Raw genomic sequence first — 20,317 nt, 5'->3', positions numbered from 1 at the left:
TGCTGACCATCCAGTCTTCTCCAGGACCCCAAATAAGAAGCCTTTCAAGTTCACTCAAGGACAGACCTATCCCTCTTCTCAGGACCCGACTCACTTCGATCGACCAAGTGGATTGACACAACGTCCTGATACACCTCTAGCCCATCCTCCAGGGTGTATATATACACATTATCTTTGGGCGCACGACCACCCATGGCGCCGGGTTTGTCTCCCTCTGGTTTGTCACAATGACAGCCGCTGATTCCCTCTCAGGTTGCGGCAGTGCTGCTCCTCCCCGAACGGCGGCTCGCTGTGCTTGTCAAGAGGCAACGTCCTGCTTGCATATGAATCCGCCACGACTCCTGTACTGGTCGGCGCAGCGAGACACCATCGTTGCGCCTGCACAGTGTGGTGATGTAACCCGTCCTGTGGCACCGTGCGGACCCAGGACGGGTACCTGCAGCGAGAAGCATGGAGCACGGCACCGATTTCCAGCAAGGCAGATCCTGTCGCCGCCCATCCAGAATCGACAATCAAAGGGGCCTGCGCTCGCTCTGTCTGGCTCGAGTCTTAACGCGGAAGCCACCAAATGGTGCGCGGTGCCTCAAGCAACCCAAGGGTCCTGTGCTGTTTGCGACTACTATTATATATAAAAATTAATGGTGACCAAGTCGAGTTCCGGTCGGTGTGAGTTTGTATCCTTGCTGGCAAAAAGCCCAAAGTCGCGGACCTTTGCTGACCGCCGTTACACAGGAACGACGTCGAGTCCTCTCCGTCTTCAGGCGGGGCCGCTCTGAATTGGGGCCTCTTTATATTGCGGCCGGGGTGGACGGTTCAGAGTGTTTGTTACTGTAAGTTTTGACATCACCATCACCTGCCAGGGACAAAGCGACCTTACTGAGTTGTTCAACAGAGCTGGCGTTGAGTGGACGTACTCCGCCTCCTAGTGGCAAACATCGTGAATTGTTGCCTCTTTATACCGTCCCGGCCGCGAGGTGGGCGATTCAAGTGTCTGGCTCTGTAAGTGCCTGGATCAATTGCTTCAAGATGGAAATGAAACTGACGATTCCGCAGTCCTGGCGTTGAGTAGAGCATACTCCTTCCTGTCGAGCCAGCCTTGAATCGTCACCTCTTTATATTCCCACCCTGTGGTGGCCTGCCCACGTGAGGAACTCGGTCAGTACAGATCCTATCACCTCAGTTAAGATGCTCGACTGACCACTCCCCAGGACTGCTGTGGAGGACATACTCCGCCTGTTGCATTCGGTCCTTTCGCACTACTGCCTCTGACAAAGAATGCTGGACCAGGATGCAGCTCGGGTATGTGTTCCAGCGAGAGCCTCAGCGGTCTTGCTCACGAATATGCTCGCTGACTCTGTCCTAGATATACAGGCGCAGCCAGGCGCGGTTGCTAGCTCCGTCGCGGTCAAGGCAATGTCGCGCTCTGTGTGAATGTCGACAGTGAAGAGCAACTTGGACTGGAGACTTTGCTTGGTGACATTGATTCACACAATGTCCCATCACGAAGAAACCATCACTTGGTTTCAACCTTGGTCTTCCATCCAACTTCCTCTCTCCCACTGCCTCTCTCTCTCTCTTCCCTTTCTGCCAGTGCGAGCAAGGCGCCAACGACAAAAGCAACAGCCCTCCGCAGTATCTCCCTCGGCACACGACACGAGCGAGCATGGAAAGACGACTCAGAGAGAACACGGAGCGTGAGCTCGAGGTAGCACAGATCCTGACCACCTTCCACTTGACGGCAAGGGAAGTGGTTCCAGGTGTGGAAATCGTCTACTACCCAGCAGGGGTTCGGCGTCCTCAGCAAGTCAACATGACCGTACAGCAACAGCCGCGGCCTTCGCTGCCGACGCCGGCGTGGGGAGCAAGAGCTGGAGCGGGAGCGGGAGCGGCAGCAACATCGGCGCCAGGAGCAGCAGTCCCACTGAGAACGACAACGAGGACGACAACGAATCCAGCGCTGCACAGAAGCAGCCAACCTCCCCTTCCCCTTCAGCCTCAACCTCACCCTTCCACCGGTAGTGGCACTGGTACATTCATTCGCCCTTCTGCGCCTCTCCTTCCTGGCACTCCGTCAGCGCCCCAGCCGCATGCACCAACAGCGGGAACTCACCAGGCCGCGATCCAAGACAATCACGCGCAGCCGCTACCACCGACACAGTCACTGGTGCAGAGACCAGCACCATACCGATACAGCTGCTACGCGTGCCAATATGTTTCGCAGAGGGTCGGGTGCGTGGTGAACCACATGGTCAACCAGCACGGCGTGGACCGGGCTCAGGTGGACAGAGCCAGGATCGAGGCTTCAAGAGTACAGATGCTGTGGTGAGCATGCATGGACGGGACCACACCTTGGTTGGACAAGAGCAGGGGAGCAGGCCAAGCAGATGATGGGGTCGGTGCGCGTGCGTGCATTGCATTGCATGGAGAGAAATTAGCACAGCAGGAGTGGAGGCGACGAGCTCTCTCATGGCCGACTCTCCCTCTGGAACGCAAGCCACACCGGGAATCTACCGCACAAGACAGCCACCTGAACAAGCTCACTATAGGCCCTGAATATTGACTTGGATTTTTTCTAATATTCTCTTCTGACTGACTCTGTCGCTTGCTATGCCTTTTTTCCCCTCTTGCTACCTTTTACCCATGCACGCACGATCCGGAAACACAACGAATTCCACTAAAGGTGTTGTTGCTCACTCTGACACTACTAGTAATCTTGACCGCGGTCGCCTACTTCGGCCATGCCGCAGACAAGATCTGCAAGCTCCTTCTGGAATTTGTCGTGCAGATAGGCCGCAGTGAGATCAAGACCGTTTGTGATGGCACCTGGAAAAAAGAAAAAAAGTAAGCAGATGCGCTTTATAAATGGGAAGGAGGAGTGCCTCGAGGACAGCAGACGCCTACCGGACGACCAAATTCTTCCATCTCTCTCCCATCTCCGCGCCACAAAGTTCCCCGCAGGGAATACCTCCTTCAGCTTCCCCAATAGGGCTCTCGGACCAGTGACTGTCTTGCCGTCGAAAAGCCCTGCGAACCCGGCTGGAAAACTCCCCGTGCAGATGATCAGGATGTCGGTCTTGTCGGCTGCTTTGTGCGCGCGAAGGAAAGCCAAGACATCTTCACCCGGAACCGTGCGTGGGTCTGGACCCGGGATGAGGAGAGCATCGAGTTGGCCCGGCTGCACAGCTGGCGACGACAGAGAGTCCGTCACAGGAAGCGTGGCCGAGGCCGTCAAGGCCATGTAAGTGCCTGCCCCTGTCGCACTGATGTAATGGATTTCGACTGGAACGCCCATGTCGACGAGTGCTTCCGGTAGGCCGCATGCCTGGAGGTATTCAGGGGTGATCATTCCGAAGAGGTCAATGGCTGAAGCATCGAGAAATTGGACCGATGGTAGCAGAAGGACACCCACGCGGAAGAGGGTTTTATTTGGTGTCGTGGAAGTCATTGTGGGTTGGCAAACAAGAGAATTTCGACTTGGCTTGTCGTTGTCAAGGTTATTGCTTTGCTGATGAGTGTTTTGTCTCTTGCGAACAGCCAGAGAAGTCGACTATCGCGAGGTATAAGTACCTTCTCGCCATAGAGTAAAGCATCGTTCCCCAAAAAACTGCTGCCTGATTTTTGCTCAAGACCAAGATCAAGTTCTCCTGGAAGATGAGATTGTTTACCAAAATAATGCCTTAGTATGGGCCTTTCTGTGAGCATGGAATGTTCTGATCGGCAAAGTCTTCGAATGGTTCGTGTTTGGGATCATCCAGAGGGTCGACCGGGCTAGAGTGAGGCCGAAGCCTCGTGGATGGATATATCAAGTTGGCCGCACTTGGAAATTATCCTGATCTGGTTAGACTGGAAATAGGCGAATGGGACGAATTCGTTCCGGCCCCCAAGGCAACTCCGACGCCTCAGGATTCTTCCGGCCTTGGAACTTGGCCGAGGACATTCGACGAACATATAAGTACCTCGTACCGGGTAATGAGGAGCGGTTCGCTATCTACCTACATGTCTTTCCAGAGGCGTCGCTCGCCACACGGCAGATTGCCCTTTCTCCCTCTACCTTGTAGGCTTGCAGCCAAGGCTTCGGAGCTCCTGGCAAGCTGCCTTAGCTGCCGCTCGGCTTCAGCCTCCCTGGGACCGGACTCGCCAGCTTTTGACATAAACATAAAGGGGGAGGCAGCCAGCTTTCACAAACCAGGCTTGGCCAACCTTGGCTGAGTTGAGGACTTTTGAGATGGAGTGCCTCTCATCAACGTACAACGGCGGGAAGGAGCCCCTGAGGAGGTTGGAGGTTGGGAAGTTGTTTCCAACGTTTGTCGCCCATCGGACTTTGCCAGTTTTTAAAGTTGTTCCCTATCCGGCGCCTTACTGAGTGTGGTCTAGCCGTCTCCATATAAATAGAGGCTAGCGCCATCTTTCCGGCTCCACCCCCGAATGGGCAAAACGGTGAAAGGCCTGCCACCATCTTTTTTCCCATTCTCCCCCAACCCAATCCACTTATCCAACATCCAAACGTCTTGTCGTCGACAATAAGCGTGCGCGCCACCGGGTTTTTTTAATTGTCTACTCTCCTACTATCGTATTCGTTTGGCCCTAACGGTCACCGCGTACAATTAAAACTTATTCTCGCCTCGCCGTTTTCATTCTTCTTCCTCTTCACCTCTCTTAGGTAATACTATGTCCCCGTTCATCAGTATGCGGCGCTTTTCTCGATCCGGGTCTGTCCACAATTCACAACCCTCAGCCTCGACGTCCCATCAATCAGCACCTCCCACCTCGTACACGCCTCCTCTCTCACACGCACCCATGATGCCAAACGGCACGGCGGGCTCTCTGCACGACTCGAGACCCGTGTCGGCAAAGACCAGCTCGAGCTTCGACTTTGCGAATCGCCCCCCGACCAACTACCAGATGACGGCCCTGCCGCACAGCGCCATCGGCAATCTCTCGCGCACCGACCAGATCGTGTTGCGACACTTTTGGGACATCAAGTACGACGAGAACAAGTCTCGAGACCTCCATTTCGTGAGTTACTCTAAATCTCGGCGAGAAATAGTGACAATCAACTGACTTTGTGCTTCCCAATTTTTTTTTTCGGGGCGGTAAACAGCTCAAATTCCCCTTCTTCCCACAATATCCGACGCATCAGGATTTGATTCCCTACTGTGAGATTTACCACTTGGTCAAGACTTCACCGGGGGCGAAGATCATCAGTCTTGGCAGCGCCAACGGCGTCTACATTGGGTAAGTGATTGGAATTTCCTTTTGAGAGGAGCCGAAACTCTGTCGGCACGTTGGGATTTGCGTGCACGCGACTCGGACATCTGACGCAGACCATTTACTGTATTGTGATGCAATCTCCGTCTAACTATCATCGATAACCCAGGTTCGAGCTCTTCTCAGGCTCCCAACTCCACATCGACATGGACGACAGCTGGCAGAACATTTCGCACCACCGCGTCTCCTTCAAAAAGTACGACAAGATGCTCAAGGACCCCGCGTCAGACGCGACCTTCAAGTCCTGGCCAAAGCCCCTGACCATTGAATTCCTCGAGGAGCAGTATCAGCGCTGGGTGCTCGACCTGACCAGTCTCTGCTGGGAAACCGCCGAGGTTAGAGAGCTCGGCGGTGGCGGCGGCAGTGGTGGTGCCGGTGCGGGCGCGGGTGATGGCCTAGAGGGGAGCATCGACGGTGACTTGAAAGACGACATGTTATAGGTCCTGCGTGTCGTGTGAGGGTGATTCAGATGATCGACCATCAAGATCACGGAGACGTGAGGCTCTTTCAGAGGGTGAGGCCTTTGGATGCGAAAAAGTCAGTGTTGGAGGGGCGGCCAAGGGCGCGGGCGCGCCCTACTTCTAATCTGGACTGTTGCCGGTTTCTACAATCAAGCGCGGCCTGGCCTTGTGTACAAACAAGTACAGGCGTGGGCGGCCGCGGCGACGACGACAATAACAAGTCACAAATCACAAATCACAAAAGCATACCCCAGCACCACACGTCGCAACAGTGGCAACAACAGCCAGTCCACAAAAGTAATCAGAAAAAAGAAAGTTTTTTAACTCGCCATGAGATGAAATGGGTAGGAAAGCTACTTGAAACTTGACACGAATACACACACACACGAGGGAACACACGGTGGAACGGCCTCTTGTTTTTTTGCTGCTCGTTATTTTCTCATTGTCCTTTCAATAATGTGATGGGTTGGACTGGTTTGGGATGGGATAGGATGAGCTGGGACAGTGCTAGATAATTGACGACTTGAAATGACACCGAAAACTTGAAATGATACGAAAATACAATCAACTCGACGGAATTCGTGGAATTCCTGTGTAGAGCTGGGATAACCTCTCCCTGCTACCTACTACTACTACTACCTTGAACTTCGTAGTCGACACACACCGGGTACACACCTCGTCCTGTTCAGGACTTGTCCAGGACAGGTGCGCTTACATGCATGATTTCTTGCGTGTGTACAATTTTCTTCTTCGGGACAGGTTTGAACGTATTATAAACCACGCCCGTCTGCCTGCCTGTCTGCCTGCTAGTGAGACATCAACGTCCTTTTCTTTGTGTCGTGGTATTTCCACGTCTGCTCGACGTAAATGTGTGCACGGGTGTGTGAGTGTGCGTAGCACAGACAAGTGTGCCGGTGGTCGGTCTTGCAAGGTATGACTGCAAGCTGCTGGCTGTCGGCTAGCGATTGGCGATATACCGTCGAGGCCAGACAGCTTACTTTGACTCTGCGGTCTGCCGCGTGTCTTGTACCATGAGATGCGGCGAGCCGACGGATGTCTCTCTGCTGAGGAAATGGACTGTCAGAATCTGTGACACACGCTCGTAGCCTAGCTAATTTGCATACTGAGGCATGTTCAGCTCATCGTTGCATCCCGTGTGCTTTCAGTCCAGTCCAGTCCAGCCCAGAATCTCGACCCGATCGCGCTTCAGATCTAGTTGATTCCTGCACCTCCCAACCCGTTCCCCGTCTCCAACATGCAAGCCAGCGAGCCCAGGGTCAGTCAGTGTAATGCAGCCATCGCTTTTGGGTACTGGCTTATGCGGTACGAGAATAGCAGGTATCTGACGGAAATGGTGGACGAACCTTTGTCTTGTAAATCCATCAAATAATGTGAAACAGCGTCATTTGATAGTCGTAGCCATGAAACGCCGAGTATTTCTTGAATTCTTCCGGCCAAACGTGACTGATTGGCCCGTGTGAGGCTACACAGCTCTACCTCCCGTCGTTTTGGACAGGGATCCAATGTTCCTTGAGTCTGTACCAAAGGCAACTTCTCAACGACCTGTACGTTTGAGTAGAAAGCAGTGTCGCAAGAGGCCGAAGGAAGTCCCAATGGAAACGCGACCAAGGCGCCAGTGTGGAGGGATACGACCTATCAGACAAAAAAGCATAGACAACACGAAGTACCGACAATGGGACGGATGGCTGGCTCATGAACGACTTGACCGTACGCCTCGAATTCACTTCAGCGAAGATCCAAAATACCAGAGTCCGCGTTGTTGGTTGCAGGTGAGCATGGCATCTCCAGTCATGTGTCTGCCACCACCACCGACGACCAGGTGGTCGGTTCAATGGCCGTTGAAGTGAAAGCATACTCGTTCCTCAGATTCCTCGGGCGGCGATGAGCTACAATCAACCTTCGAACCATCCTTCGCTAAAGCAAGGCTGAACATCTCCCAGGATGAAGAGAGAGAGAGGGGTGCGGTTAGTGATGAAATGCCGTGGCCCAACCTGCTGTTCCCCCTTGCTTCTCCTGTAACACACTAGATATATACCATCACCTCGTAATGTTCTATATTCTATAAAAAGAGCCCGCGTCTGATAAAGTACTATGCATACAGAAGGCCCCCTAGCCAGAGGATGGATGAAAAACGCCCTGGCTCGCATATAATGTGACAACAGCCTCATCCCTGGCCAGGACAAGGGGACACAGCCTGCCTGCCTCACTGTGGCATTTCAATACCGCCGGCATACTCGCCCTATCGCAGTTTGCATCACATCACATCACTCGTCGGTAAGTGCCTACCAATCCTCCTCCCGTATCGATCCATCACTTCAACATCATTCAAAATTTGACTTGTGGCAAACCCCAGAGTGAAGCACAGTGATCGCCAGCCAACCCCCAGCGGCAGATCAAATTGTGGTCTCCTTCGAGTCTAGCGTGGTTACACAGGACGAACATCACGACCTTACCCCCAAAGCCTGAGTGCGGAGATTCCAAGACGTAACCATTGAAAAAGGGGAGGCCTGTTGAGATTTGTTGACGCAAGGGGAATCCCCAATGGACCATGGCATCCGCGGGTAGGTATACGAGGAAGTGATTCTCGTGTTTGACATGCGTTCAGGACGGTGTAGTTGGCTTGCTGATGGGTCTCGTGGCTGAGCAGTTTCAAAAGGGGGCAAACAAACAGGGCCGCCAGGGGGTCCGAGACGAGTGATCAACTCATGTTTCAGGAATGCGCAAGGATAAAGGCGTGTAGATCCAGGGATGGCCTTGCTCGTCCGTCCACAAGGCCACATCTGAGGCAGATCTCAAAATGCCCAAGCGGTCAGAGTAGAACGTACCAATACTGATCACCACTTGTTTTTGTCTGGTAAGGGGGTGCCAAATCATCGGCTTCCCTGCCAAAGTGATGATTCTTCCAGAGCGGCGTGTCTCTTGCTGCCTCACAGTTTGAGAGACACGAAACGATCGGTGCAAGGCTGTAGGTTGTCCAGCAACAGCAGTCATGAGATATGGGCCCAGGTATAGCCAGCATTTGTGAAACTGCTCTCAGCCTCAAGAGGATAGACTCCCGGTACACCTTGGAATTGCCCAGAGAAAGTCAGAGACTGATAGACAGCAGAGAACAAATGAATTGACCAGCATTGCCTCCCCTCCTGTCCCGACCAGATCGCCACCTGTCATACCCTTTGCCGGTTCAAATAGAAGGAGGCGCAAGGAGCTCCATTGAACTGTCCACAACGTTGGACACAAAGTCCGTCACGCGCCGCGCAGACGTTGTTAAATGCGCATTCTTTCTCTCTGAAGTGGAACCACGTGGCAGCGCTAAAGCGAGATCCAGGTCCGGATCTGTATCTCAAAAGGCAACCATTTCTTTACTCTGCTTCGAAAATCCTTTTCGATCTGTGTGCATATTGGCCGCACGTCAAAATGCGTGAGTGCCATCCGTCGCTTCACATTGGGCCGCTCTGCAGAGTTGTTCACCGCCAAATGCCCATCCAGTCAGAAGCCATGACTCGCACGCATACGCGCTGCATTCCTCAAAGCCAAGAACCAGCTTGTTGCGTGCGCACACGCACACAGATATCGATCCCGCCCTAAGTACTCCGTAGAGATTGTCGATGAGCAAATAGATTCAAGCCAATGGGTGGGACGGCCTGTCTGATGTCGGTCCCTCCTGATTTCCTCAAGAGATAAGCGTAATTAGAATTCCGCAGGTCTTGACCTGTCGCTTGCCGAAACAGGTGAAACTCTCAGAAGGTCATGGTTAATGCTGCAAATCAGACCTCACTTCTGCCGTTTGAGGCCCGTTGATTGGCCTCTCGAGAAATGAACAAAAGACCCGGCCAGCTGAATGGAGGGACAAGAGTCTACCAGCTGGGCGATGACAGCCCCGAGATGTGCCCTGTTGATGTTGCTTTGGCCTGCATCCTGTGTGGTGGAGGAACTTCTTCCCATCGCCAGGTACACAAGGACGGGAAGGTGTAACAACCATTGCACTGTTGAAATGACATGTCCTCAACTTGGTCGACGTCCAGCCGGGTGGCGACTACGCCCTTTGTGTCAGTCGCCGTTTAGAAAGGTCCACACAATCGGCCCAGTCTCATAGTGGCTGGTACTGTCTGCTCCAGCTCAGCGCCTCGTGGTATCACTGGGACATGGCAGCAGAGTCTGAACTGGATGAACTTTGCCGGTAAAGTTTCCACCCACGAGTCCAGGACGCAGCATTGAATCCAGCATTCCGCGGTACAACGTCAATGTAACACCTGTCTTCGGTTCGTGTTGTAGTCCTGACCTCATCTAGGGTAACGTGGGTAAATCCTACCCAGAGCAAGGCAGACAAAGTCCCCTGCATTTACTCCATGATGATCAGGAATACGACCGGATGCCGATAGTCATTCGAGGGAAATTGCCACTTACCAGAATTGCGTTGGCGCCACCACGGCATCAATGTCACTGCCTTTGATTAGTCCAGCCACGCCTACTCATTCAATATCTCCACGTTTGGAAGATGTCAAACATTATTTGACTGAAGAAGAGGTCGCAAGGCTGTGACCGAGAAGGCTGGGAATAAGTGGAGCCTTGAATTCGCCTAATGCGGACATGGCGTCCGATATTATTATTATTCCCAGACCCACGGAGCGGACTCGGAGGAGATAACTAGAAAAAGAAAATGTGTAGTAGTGGAGTCTGTATTGGTAAGACTGCTAGAACAAATCGTATCGTCATGACAGGTACTGCTGAGACAGCTAACGCTGGGGCAACAATTCCGTTTTGATTAGCGCAAGGAAAAGCAGACAAAAGGCAGCCACCATTCCTCAAACAGTTATGCCCGCAACGCACAAGGCTCTGGAGAAAAGGGGCCGGACGGACAGTGCCGACTTCCGCTAGAAACAAATCTCGGACAAGTGAAATAGATAAAAGGGAGAGTGGACAGCTGATGGCCCAGGGCCAAAACACTGTATGTCGACCATGTCACGCATGGTGTTTCACCGGTGACCTTGCCTCTGCGTTCTAGTGAGTGGAAACCACTTGTAGAAGCGGCATGTCCATAGGACGCAAGCCTGCTGCTGAAGGTGGCGATACCCTGAGCAGCAGAAACGTATATCTCGTCACGGACAGAGATCTTGGCTCAAAGGCCAACAGAGGCCTTTGTCCCCTCTAAGCCCTCGAGAGCCTGCATTTTCCAGTACTCGGAGAAGAAAGGCATCGAGTCTTCAGAGATTTTGCCGACATCTCTGACGATGACGTTATGCTCAATGGTAAAGACTTTGTCGAAGCGGATGCGACTTGTGTGATGTAACTTGATGTCCTTGGCTGAAGGGTTCACCATGATGGGCTGTTTCTTCAGGGTAGTCTCACCAGGCAGAAGCTGTGGTACAGTGCCCTTCATGTAAATAATGGCGTGTGCCTGGATGTGGTCCTCGTCGGTCAATTTGTACCTGGTAGTCCCCTGCTCATGGTATGTGTTGACGGGGATCGCCCACGAGAACCCATGGCCTTGCTTCACCACGGCGAAACGGCGGATCTGGCTATAGATATTCTGGTCGTATGGACCAGGGGTCACGCAGCCTGTGTCACCGGCAGGCCTTGTGGCCGCTGTCTCATTGTCATGCCATAACATTGTAAAGACTCTGCCCAAGCTAAAGAACCAACTCTTCCTTATGGTATAGTGTCTCTTGTTTAACTCCTTTGAGGCGGGATTTTGCGTGGTTCCGTGAGAAGACTTTGGCCGCCCTAGTTTGTTGTTTCCCTTCCATGATGTCTGTGAGACAGACAATGGCATTTCAGCAACTCCTTCTCCCAACACCCGACGCAAAGACATTCGTTGAAGCTGATTGGCGAGTTTCTCGACTTCTTGTTCGACTTTTTGGCTGCTCTTGTTGAAGTACACTCCAAAGACCCCAGCGTTGAGCCCTTGTGACAAAGTACCGTATGTCTTCACCACTAGGTAAAGTCGAAGACAAGTATCTCGGAGGCGAGGCTGCTTGAGAATTTCGCACCTCACTGCTTCCAGAAGGAGTTGATAGTCCTGAAGATCGGTTGATTTTCCATGCACTACCTGCTCAAGGTTTCTCATGGCTGCCGGCTGCAAGGAGGTCGACTTCCGGATAGCTTGCCAAAGTTTATCATCGTCCAGATGAACACAATAACCGATTTCGCCTGGTTCGCTTGGTTTCAGATCGCTGACTGTTGGTATTGTGAGATTTCGAGGCCTTCCAGATGGACCAGCACCGTCTTCAGAACCACCTACGGCGCTCTCTGTGGCGCCACAAAGGTCACGGGCAGTGGTCATATCCTTTGCACAATTTTCAGTCCTCGAAGGGATTTCTGGCCCTTTTCCCTTGATGTCTTGAGGTGCCCCGGGTCCAGCGGGCCTGGCCGAGCCACTCACACCATCATGTGTCGCCCAGGGAGCCGACTGCTGGCCCCCAGAACGACGCCCCTTTCGCTTGGATTGCTGCGGAGTAGACATCGGCTTCGCCAAACAGACGAACGCTATCAAATTTGTTCGGGACTGGGCGGCGTCGTAGGCCGAGGTATCTGCTGGCAGGGCTACTGGAGGCAAGAAAGCAATGGATAGATACGCTGACTTGAGCGCCAGGAACGGCAAAGACAGTCCTGGTTGGCTGGGTGAGTGGTTCGCCCTGATCAAAGCCCACCTGGAGGTCTGCAGAAACTCACAAGTTGGGGACGACACATCGCACCATCGAAAATGCCATCGATGAGTCTTCTTATACAAGATGGAGGGGATGCCACCCGAGGACCACTTCCCCTCGTCATTTGTGCCCTTGAGGCTCTTTGAACAGACCCTTGCTGGATGGCGCCTCTAGAGCAATGTGATGGAGGGTATGGACATCCATTGTTCCCTTCTGCCGCACGCATGGTCGAGGCAGCGTCAAGCTAGGGTTATTGGAGGGCTGTGAAGGCTAGCTGGGGTGGCGTTTGGTGCTAAGAGGAGCCTGCTGACGGGAGAAGCGACTTGAACCGCCTCTGCGGGCAGCAGACAAGATAGAGCGAGAGAACGAGCGACCTAAGGAGGGAGGGGGGCAGCCAGCTGGGGATCAAGAAGGGAAGGGGGTTCAAGGGTCGCTTGCAATGTGTGAAGGACCAAAGGGGTAAAAGTAGCATGCTGCTTGGTGTTTGGTGCTGCAGGTGCATTACGGGTAATATTACCTCGTACTCAAATGACACAATTACGAGCACCAACGTTCCATTACATACCTCGTACTTGCCTAGTAAATCAACTAACCTTTGGGTAGTGCCACCCACCTTTGCACTCTGAATTCTTCGGCCTATTGTATTCGACAGCTTTGGCATCCCTGGACTGCAAGACGCTGCCCTGGCCCGGGGCAAACCGTTCATCTATACAAAAGGCATGCCTCCCCTGATAGTAGGGCCTCTGGGTCAACATGAAAATTCTCTCACCCGTTCTCTGGAATGGCCTCTATCTTCTCATGGTTCAGGGGGAAAGGGGAAAAAAGAAAATCGCAGGCTGGGTAAGTCAGGTTGCACAGACCCAATACTCCTGGCAGGAACATTGCCGTTTTGACACATTGCTGACAGCTTGGGAACTACTCCCTCGGAATCACCCAACCTCCCACATTCTGCAGCTAGACTCCAGGATGACTCGAGCGCACGCGCAACTTGTGCTTTTGTTGGGGCACCTGTCGACGGCCAACCCCCGAAGCAGACCTCCGGTGTGCACAAGAGCATGGAAAACCCAGATCTTCCCATAGATTCAACATTCAAGAGGGAGGAATCATTAAACGTTTCAGCAGAACCTCCGAAACAGACGTCTCTGCACAACGACGATGCAGTGGGAGAACCCGGTGAACAGCAAGGCTCAGCAACTCGGATCCCACCATCAAATATCGGTCCTGATGCTCGTCCCAGCACGCCTGATGAGAATGACCGCTCGCACATTTTGCGTAGTCACTGGAACCAACTCAATGGCGTCGTGGAATCTCTCACCAGCCGCCTCATCACAGCCCACGACCTAAGAGGAGATTCTATTCGAAAGAGCGAGGCTGTTCTCGCCAAAATCGAATCCATACTGACTACAGAAGGGGACAATCTTCTGCCAGAACTCCGAGAGTCTCTACTCGGACTCAAGCAGGTCGCGACCGAAGTGAAGGAACAAGATCTTATATTGATTCAGCAAAGTTACCAGATTGTCCAGCAGGGTTCAGTTATCTTTGGGCCCGCAGCTGCGACTTCTTTGCAAGTTCTGGATAACCAAGGAGTTGTTGTGCGACGACGGCAGAGTTCTACAGAGGAATCTATACCTAACGACGATATTCGACTTGACGAGACCCCGGAGGCCCAACGTTATCTCTCTAAAAAGGGCGATGTGGATATGCTGCGGGAGATATTGATAAATATGGACGTGAAGCGGATGATGTTGTTTGACGCGAATGAAGAACCCGAAGTCATTGAAGACTTTGAGGTGGAATACAAGCAAGTGTTGGACGAGATGAAGGAGGCCCAAGAGGAATTGGACAAGTTGTACGAAGAACTACCGGAGAGAAGGGTGAGCATTTCCCAAGAACAATTTCCGGAAATGGACCAGGACGTTACCAGCCAGAGCTATATCGATCACGCGGAGACTGGCAGCGCCTCAGGTTCTCAGCCTCGGCCAGAACTTCCGGCCAACACTCTATCCCACCTTCTCGAAAGCACCGCAGCGGACAATCGCGATGAATCCACGACACTCGTCAAGGCCTACCTGGACTATCAGCTGCAGCAGTTGTCTCGAGAGGAGCTAAACGTGTCAGAACCAGCTGCAGATGCTTCACAACAAGGCGATAAAGCTTAGGAAATGGACCCAAATAGTCTTACTGTTGATAGATGCTTGGAAGAGAAGAAATGGTCTTGTTCCTAAAAAAATAACAGCCTCCTGAAAACAGAACGATTCCTGAGAAGTGTTACTCACTTCCGTGAAATTTTTAAGAGAGAGCAAGGCTCGCACGCTGCTCATAATCACCTGGCGGGAATGGAGCATATACCCATCCACGCAGCGTGTATCTCGTACAGCAGCAACAACATATTTGCCGCCTTAACGGACTCAGAGTCTCTGGTGCTGTTGTCCGAATATCCAATCGAAGTCCAGCCGGCATGTGATGTGGACTGATATGTGATATGTACTTGGATCAGACACATCAAAGCCCCAAAGGACTCTCCCTCTCTTCTCGATTCCATTCCTGGCTTTCTAGAATGACCGTTCGTGACGGAGAAGTTTTGTTTTGTTTTTTCGCAGACTTGGTCTCGTCCCGTCCGGTATGGGATCTGGTAACGCTGAATAGAATTGGCTTGCCTGTTGGTCCGTACTGTCATCGCTCTTTGAGCGTACCAAGTTGGCAACTCCAGACAAGTAGGTGCGATAGCCTTCAACGGGCTTTAGCCTCGCATCTTAGATAGCAGACTATTCTGGCTGTCCAATCAGCTCTGGACAACAACCATCATGGTGCGTCTATCCAGGAAGATCTTCAGAGGGAGGCATCCAAAGCCTTGATTCAGGTAGTCTGCTCAATCGAAAGAAACCTCGTCGGGTCGCTGATGACCTGATTACTCAGGTGACACAGCCGTGACTGATGGTCTCCCGACATTGCCACAAATTGTCGGTTCTTTGGTTTGCCTCAGAGTATTTCCACTGTCGTGCTACCAGACTTGGTACAGCGGAGGGAATTCTTGAGTCGCCTCGTGACGGGGTTGTTAACACGAGACCAGTTCGGCTGGCTGCAGTGCCACCTCCCACCACTGCCACTACAGTAGATGACGGCCCGAGCCTCAACGACAAAGAAACCAGGATCCATGTTCCCTGATGCACGGCATATTAGTGCAGGGTAGCAGGCAACTCGAAACTAGGTCAACGTTGCGAAGACGTGTCTGTGCCCATGCACCCATGTCGAGGCATGTTTCGAGACTTTGAAACGTTGGATGCACAGCCTCTGTTCAATCCCAGTCTCTTTGTGCGGCTGGCCAATGAAATAGGCAACCAGGGCATCCTCTGCGACGGCCTCGAAAGAGAGACACGAAAGATAGCCGTCCATCAATTGGTCGCAGTAGCCAGGAATAATGCGCATTTAGTTGCCCCAGTGTGCCATTGGATGCTTCTTGTGATTTTTGAATTCAGCATCCGGAAAGGAAAGCTGAAAAATACCGCCGTCATTACTGGGATTTTCTAAATAATGATTGCAGAAGTCAAAAGAGGATTCAATTCGAAGAAATTAGGTCCGAAGTGGCCAGCAAAAATCCGTCATCATGGTAGTTGCTCCAGCATTACTCCAGGTTCGGCAGGGTTCAAAAGCGAACACCAACTCTGTCAGTCCTTTACCAACGAGGTTCTGCCTTCCAGAACAACTACTCGAGTCCGCGATTCCTGGTAACAAGGGTTAACAAAAGCTCTGTTAGGTAGTGCCCCAATTTAGGCCCCGCTCGGTCCGGCATTATGGGATGCGCCTGGCTTCATCGAAGGATTTGCAGGCCGCCCGGCGTCTTTCCGACGGCCTGTCCCGAGAATGGGCGGGTTGAAGAGATCCACTTTGAAGAACACAACATCAATCAACAACAACAACAAGCACTCGTCCGAGCAGGATCGTATTCTCGAGGAGAACGGGCAAGGCGGGTTAGCTGGAGCGATTCGGCAAGTGACTAGGTGGTAGTGAGTGAGTGCGTGGCGAGCCTGATAGGTGATGCAGACTTAGCCTTTTCTCCTTTCCCTTCATCGTAGCAATGCGGCTGAAGATAATGGCGACAATGCTCCCATCACAAAGCACAGCAACGGAACTTCAATTCCTTGGTAAGTCGTCGGCGGAACTTGCCTAAGCTGAAATCTCGCATGAGGGGTGGGTAAAATCCATTATCGGTAGCAGTGGGAAAGATGAAGCGATAGAGGAGACTGGTAATTGGTTAGTAGGGGCCTGATGACTCGACATCCTCTGGAAAGGTGGTGTCCTGTATCTCCAAGCACAAAGAGCAGGGTTGGACAGCGACCTGCGTTCCGCTCCTGTTTGTCAGGCATCTCGTCGCACCAGTCAGGATCCCTGGATGATCCTTTTGGAGGCCAGGGCCTTGAGACCCCGTGCCGACGAGTAGCCCGAGACCGTATCTAGCCGTCTGGATCCAAGGGCTTCCAATTAGCGCAAAGTTAGTCGGGATTGTGCCAATAGACTGGTTGATAGCAATGCACAAAGGACATCTGGAAACAGACCAGGGGGAATGTAGGCTGCGAACTCCAGTTCATGGCACATGCCAACACATCGAAGGAATCTTGCCGCTTCGAGGCCTGAGGCAAAATCACGAAACTTTCGGCCGCTTGTGATCAGCCGGAGCTTGGATCATAGCGAATCCTTCCAGGTAGTTGGCCATGAATGAGAACAGCTTAGAGCCGGTGCTGCGCATGCGACTACAGCAAGTGAGTTTCTTCTGTGATTCCATCAGCACGACCCAGTCTCCCTCTCTGCCTACGCTTGATCGGTGAGTTCCTTAGCTTCCGTTCCCCACAGAGAGGCTCTGCGGCTAAAAAAGGTCACCGAGCTCAACCGAGGCATTGTTGCGAGCGTCGTTTGTCGAAGGATGAGGCTGAGGAGAAGCTGACATACTGAATCGGCGTTTCGAATGTATTCGTACACCCTGAAATATGCAACATACTAGGAAGGTAACATAAACAGTGCTATGAGATATGCATTTCATAAATTCGTAAAGGGCCTGCGACAAGCAGAGCCAGGACCAGCTGTTCTCCTGGACCATAGATTTCCAATCTGTAAACCAAACACGAAAGAAGTGGAATAGGTGATAAGACAACGTCGTCCAATGTAGAAAAACACACTGGAACAGATGGTTAAAAGCCCACGCTCCATCGTCATGGGTAGAGACCGCCTCGTCTGTGGAAAACCAGTCAAGGAGGATTTGTGCAGTTCTGGTCGGAGACACTCTGGGGCTAAAAGAACGTAATGCGTCGTAGGCTGGAACAAACTCGTTGTGGAAAGACATTCTCAAGAAGGAAATTCCATCAAATCCCGTTATATCATGGCTGACGTCGAGGTAGAAGTCGACAACGTAAGTGGTCCCGAATCAAGCGTGGATTGGTCTGGGCAGATTCGGTAACGTATTTTGAAATGTAGATTTGCGAGGAAAGCGGTGCCTCAGAGGCATTTCAAGGCCTAAGGGAGAGTGTTGATCGTCTCGAAATATGATAGCAGATAAGGCCGATCCTCTTTGGTCACCCAACCAACGTCCATGGCTTTCACGGTATGTTGCACCGTGTGCGGCTGGGAGTAGCAGAGACGGCTCAACGAATTCAATTTTTGATCTGCGGTTGTTTTCATGACTGCAATAGGTCTTTTGTTCGATGCAGGTTCATCTGGGTGCTTCCAAGGTTCTGTGTCGTCCATGTAGATTATTGAATGGGCATCAACGTCCTTGGATGATGTCTTGAATTTTGCCAAACCTCTATTGCCATAGGTACTGATTGGGATACATACACTGCAGCCGTGGTCCTGTCGGACAACAACCATCCGGCGAATCGAGCTATAAATAGGCTCGCCATAGATTCCGATGCTGACGTTTTCCTTCTTGGATGACTGTCGTGAGCTGTGGCCGGCGTATCCCTGAGAGTCATTGAAGGGCTCGTGCCAGAGAATGGCAAATACGTGCCCAGGTTGATAGAAGCCCGAGTTTCTGGTCACGTACCTGGGGTCTAGCCCGTGGGCTTTCTCACTTCGTGGAATTTGGGTGGTGGAACCTGGCTGACTAGGGTGGCTTCTATCAGTTCCTTCACCATGCGGAGTCAAAGGCGCAAGGCTCGGCAGAGAAGTTACTCGAGGGTTGCGGAATGGGAGTGAGCTTTGCTGAGCTTGAATAGCTGTAGTATATGTCCTAATCTGCGTCGGGGACTGCTGCGTGCTCGTGGCGGTTGTTTGAAGGCTTGGGCCGGCACCCTGCAACTGTTTCATAGCACGTGCACGAGCTTCGCCCAGTCCTTCATCAAACTGTTTCCTAGTAAGGGACTTTTTGTCGAGGAGCTGGTCGAAGTAGTGTTTCACAGCTTCAGTCACCTCTTCTGTTGCTACTCTCTTCGGTTGTAGAGCTTCGACACGTTTCCTTTGCAAGCATTGTAATTGCCTGAGAATCACATATTGCTGGATGCAACCATCCCCGTACAGCAATCTGCCACTATGTTGCAGCTCAGGCCTGGAGCTGGCAAAACGATATGCTTGAATTGCTTCTCTCAGAAGAGCTTCTGGATCTTGTTTGAGAATCAAGAGATTCGCTCGAATATAAGTTGCGACCTTTTGGTAATCTCCACTTGGAATATCTGCGAAACTTTGCAGAGACAAGTCCAGACTGCTGTTGAACGATGACGGTCCTGGAGCGCTTGGAAGGGAAACTCTGGGATTTGCTTGTTCCCTAGTTGCAAGTTGAAAGCTCTGCGAACTTCTGTGCTCAGGGTCAGCAACGAAAAGCTAAGAGAACCAAGGCAGACTTTACCTCTCCTGAGGGAATATCGGATTTGTCGCGATCGACGGAGATTGATGCGGGCTGGAGACAGGAGGTCTTGCTGGTGCCGGTTGATGGCCGATTTGCGGCGTAGATCGAGGAGCATCGCTGAGAACATCAGACTGAGAGCCTCGATTCAGTTGACACGAGGAGAACCTACGAGCGTCTTTGGGCAGGACTTTGTCTATCGTTCCCTGGGCCACCGTTGTTTCGTCCTTTCCAAGTCAGCCGAAGAACTCCTGTAAGTAGGGGCAGGGCCTTACTGGCAGCTCGACCTTCACTGTGTCTGTCACCCTGTGTGGGCAAGGGCTTGGGCTGGTTGGGCATGACGGATCCTTTCACCAACCCACAAAGCAGGAAGGTTTTCAATCAAGCCACATTCAAGTCATGAAGGAGTTCTGAGGGAAGAGGGGGTCCCAAACCCATCATATATCGAGTCGGTCGCGCAGTAGGTATCCATCATCCTTGAGACCTGATAGACCTGGGGTGCTGCTGGTCCAGGCCAGGCGAGTTCGGTAGGGAGTCTCTTTGGACGAGTGGTGGCATATCCTCCAGAAGCCAATGCTGCATATCGCACTTTGAGGGTTCGAGTCGACTGGACTGAAGAATGCAGGTGCTTCAGCTTTGCCTGCGTGTTGGCAACCCTCTCATTTGGCGGAGTGAACAAGCGTGGTGAGCTAGTGCGAGAGAAGAAAACCTGAGGCACATCGGTAGGGGGTTGTAGGATCGTAATGGAGGGCAGTTCGGTTTGTGCAGTTGGCGCTCTGGTATTGGGTCTGTAACACGAGTTGTAAGGACGAGATGAATTTCACAGGCCATGAGAATGCGAGATTGGAATGACAGAGAGTTCCAAACGAGCCGCCCCCTGCACCTTCGGGACAGCGAAGACCCTTCCTCCCTCCCACCCTTCCTCCCTAGCTGGACGCCTAGCTCGACGCCTAGCTCGATGTCTACCGGTACAAACATAAGGTCCCAGGTGCCTAGGCAGATCAAAAACCACTCATTCTCTGGCGCAACCACGAGTAAGTGCAGGGGGTTTCGCCCCGGGCTGGTGGTAGGCATGTCGCCAGGCTTCCTTTGGG

The 20,317-nt window shown here is 52.3% G+C and overlaps 6 protein-coding genes across 6 annotated transcripts; 3 read left to right on the top strand and 3 right to left on the bottom strand.

The window, feature by feature from the left end:
* Positions 1 to 1,663: 1,663 nt before the first annotated feature.
* Positions 1,664 to 2,326, top strand: AYO21_04002 (hypothetical protein; the record flags this gene model as incomplete). Its single annotated transcript, XM_022653975.1, has 1 exon — positions 1,664 to 2,326. One exon carries the CDS (start codon positions 1,664 to 1,666, stop codon positions 2,324 to 2,326), a length of 663 nt encoding a protein of 220 aa, XP_022513719.1.
* A 378-nt stretch (positions 2,327 to 2,704) lies between these two features.
* AYO21_04001 (hypothetical protein) lies at positions 2,705 to 3,445 on the bottom strand (the record flags this gene model as incomplete). Its single annotated transcript, XM_022653974.1, has 2 exons — positions 2,705 to 2,823; positions 2,902 to 3,445. 2 exons carry the CDS (start codon positions 3,443 to 3,445, stop codon positions 2,705 to 2,707), a joined length of 663 nt encoding a protein of 220 aa, XP_022513718.1.
* Positions 3,446 to 4,800: 1,355 nt separating this feature from the next.
* AYO21_04000 (hypothetical protein) lies at positions 4,801 to 5,708 on the top strand (the record flags this gene model as incomplete). Its single annotated transcript, XM_022653973.1, has 3 exons — positions 4,801 to 5,016; positions 5,141 to 5,235; positions 5,378 to 5,708. 3 exons carry the CDS (start codon positions 4,801 to 4,803, stop codon positions 5,706 to 5,708), a joined length of 642 nt encoding a protein of 213 aa, XP_022513717.1.
* A 5,158-nt stretch (positions 5,709 to 10,866) lies between these two features.
* Positions 10,867 to 12,457, bottom strand: AYO21_03999 (hypothetical protein; the record flags this gene model as incomplete). Its single annotated transcript, XM_022653972.1, has 2 exons — positions 10,867 to 12,364; positions 12,420 to 12,457. 2 exons carry the CDS (start codon positions 12,455 to 12,457, stop codon positions 10,867 to 10,869), a joined length of 1,536 nt encoding a protein of 511 aa, XP_022513716.1.
* A 718-nt stretch (positions 12,458 to 13,175) lies between these two features.
* On the top strand, positions 13,176 to 14,553 carry AYO21_03998 (hypothetical protein; the record flags this gene model as incomplete). Its single annotated transcript, XM_022653971.1, has 2 exons — positions 13,176 to 13,234; positions 13,302 to 14,553. The coding sequence occupies 2 exons, from the start codon at positions 13,176 to 13,178 to the stop codon at positions 14,551 to 14,553; spliced, it is 1,311 nt and encodes a 436-aa protein (XP_022513715.1).
* A 3,346-nt stretch (positions 14,554 to 17,899) lies between these two features.
* AYO21_03997 (hypothetical protein) lies at positions 17,900 to 19,562 on the bottom strand (the record flags this gene model as incomplete). The annotated part of the gene is made up of 3 exons (XM_022653970.1): positions 17,900 to 19,175; positions 19,227 to 19,343; positions 19,396 to 19,562. The coding sequence occupies 3 exons, from the start codon at positions 19,560 to 19,562 to the stop codon at positions 17,900 to 17,902; spliced, it is 1,560 nt and encodes a 519-aa protein (XP_022513714.1).
* Positions 19,563 to 20,317: the final 755 nt, after the last annotated feature.

This window comes from Fonsecaea monophora, assembly GCF_001642475.1.
Source record: "Fonsecaea monophora strain CBS 269.37 chromosome Unknown Scaff21, whole genome shotgun sequence".
In the NCBI taxonomy this organism is placed as follows: domain Eukaryota; kingdom Fungi; phylum Ascomycota; class Eurotiomycetes; order Chaetothyriales; family Herpotrichiellaceae; genus Fonsecaea; species Fonsecaea monophora.
Note: the sequence above shows the minus strand (reverse complement) of the source record. Positions and strands in the feature narration are given on the sequence as shown.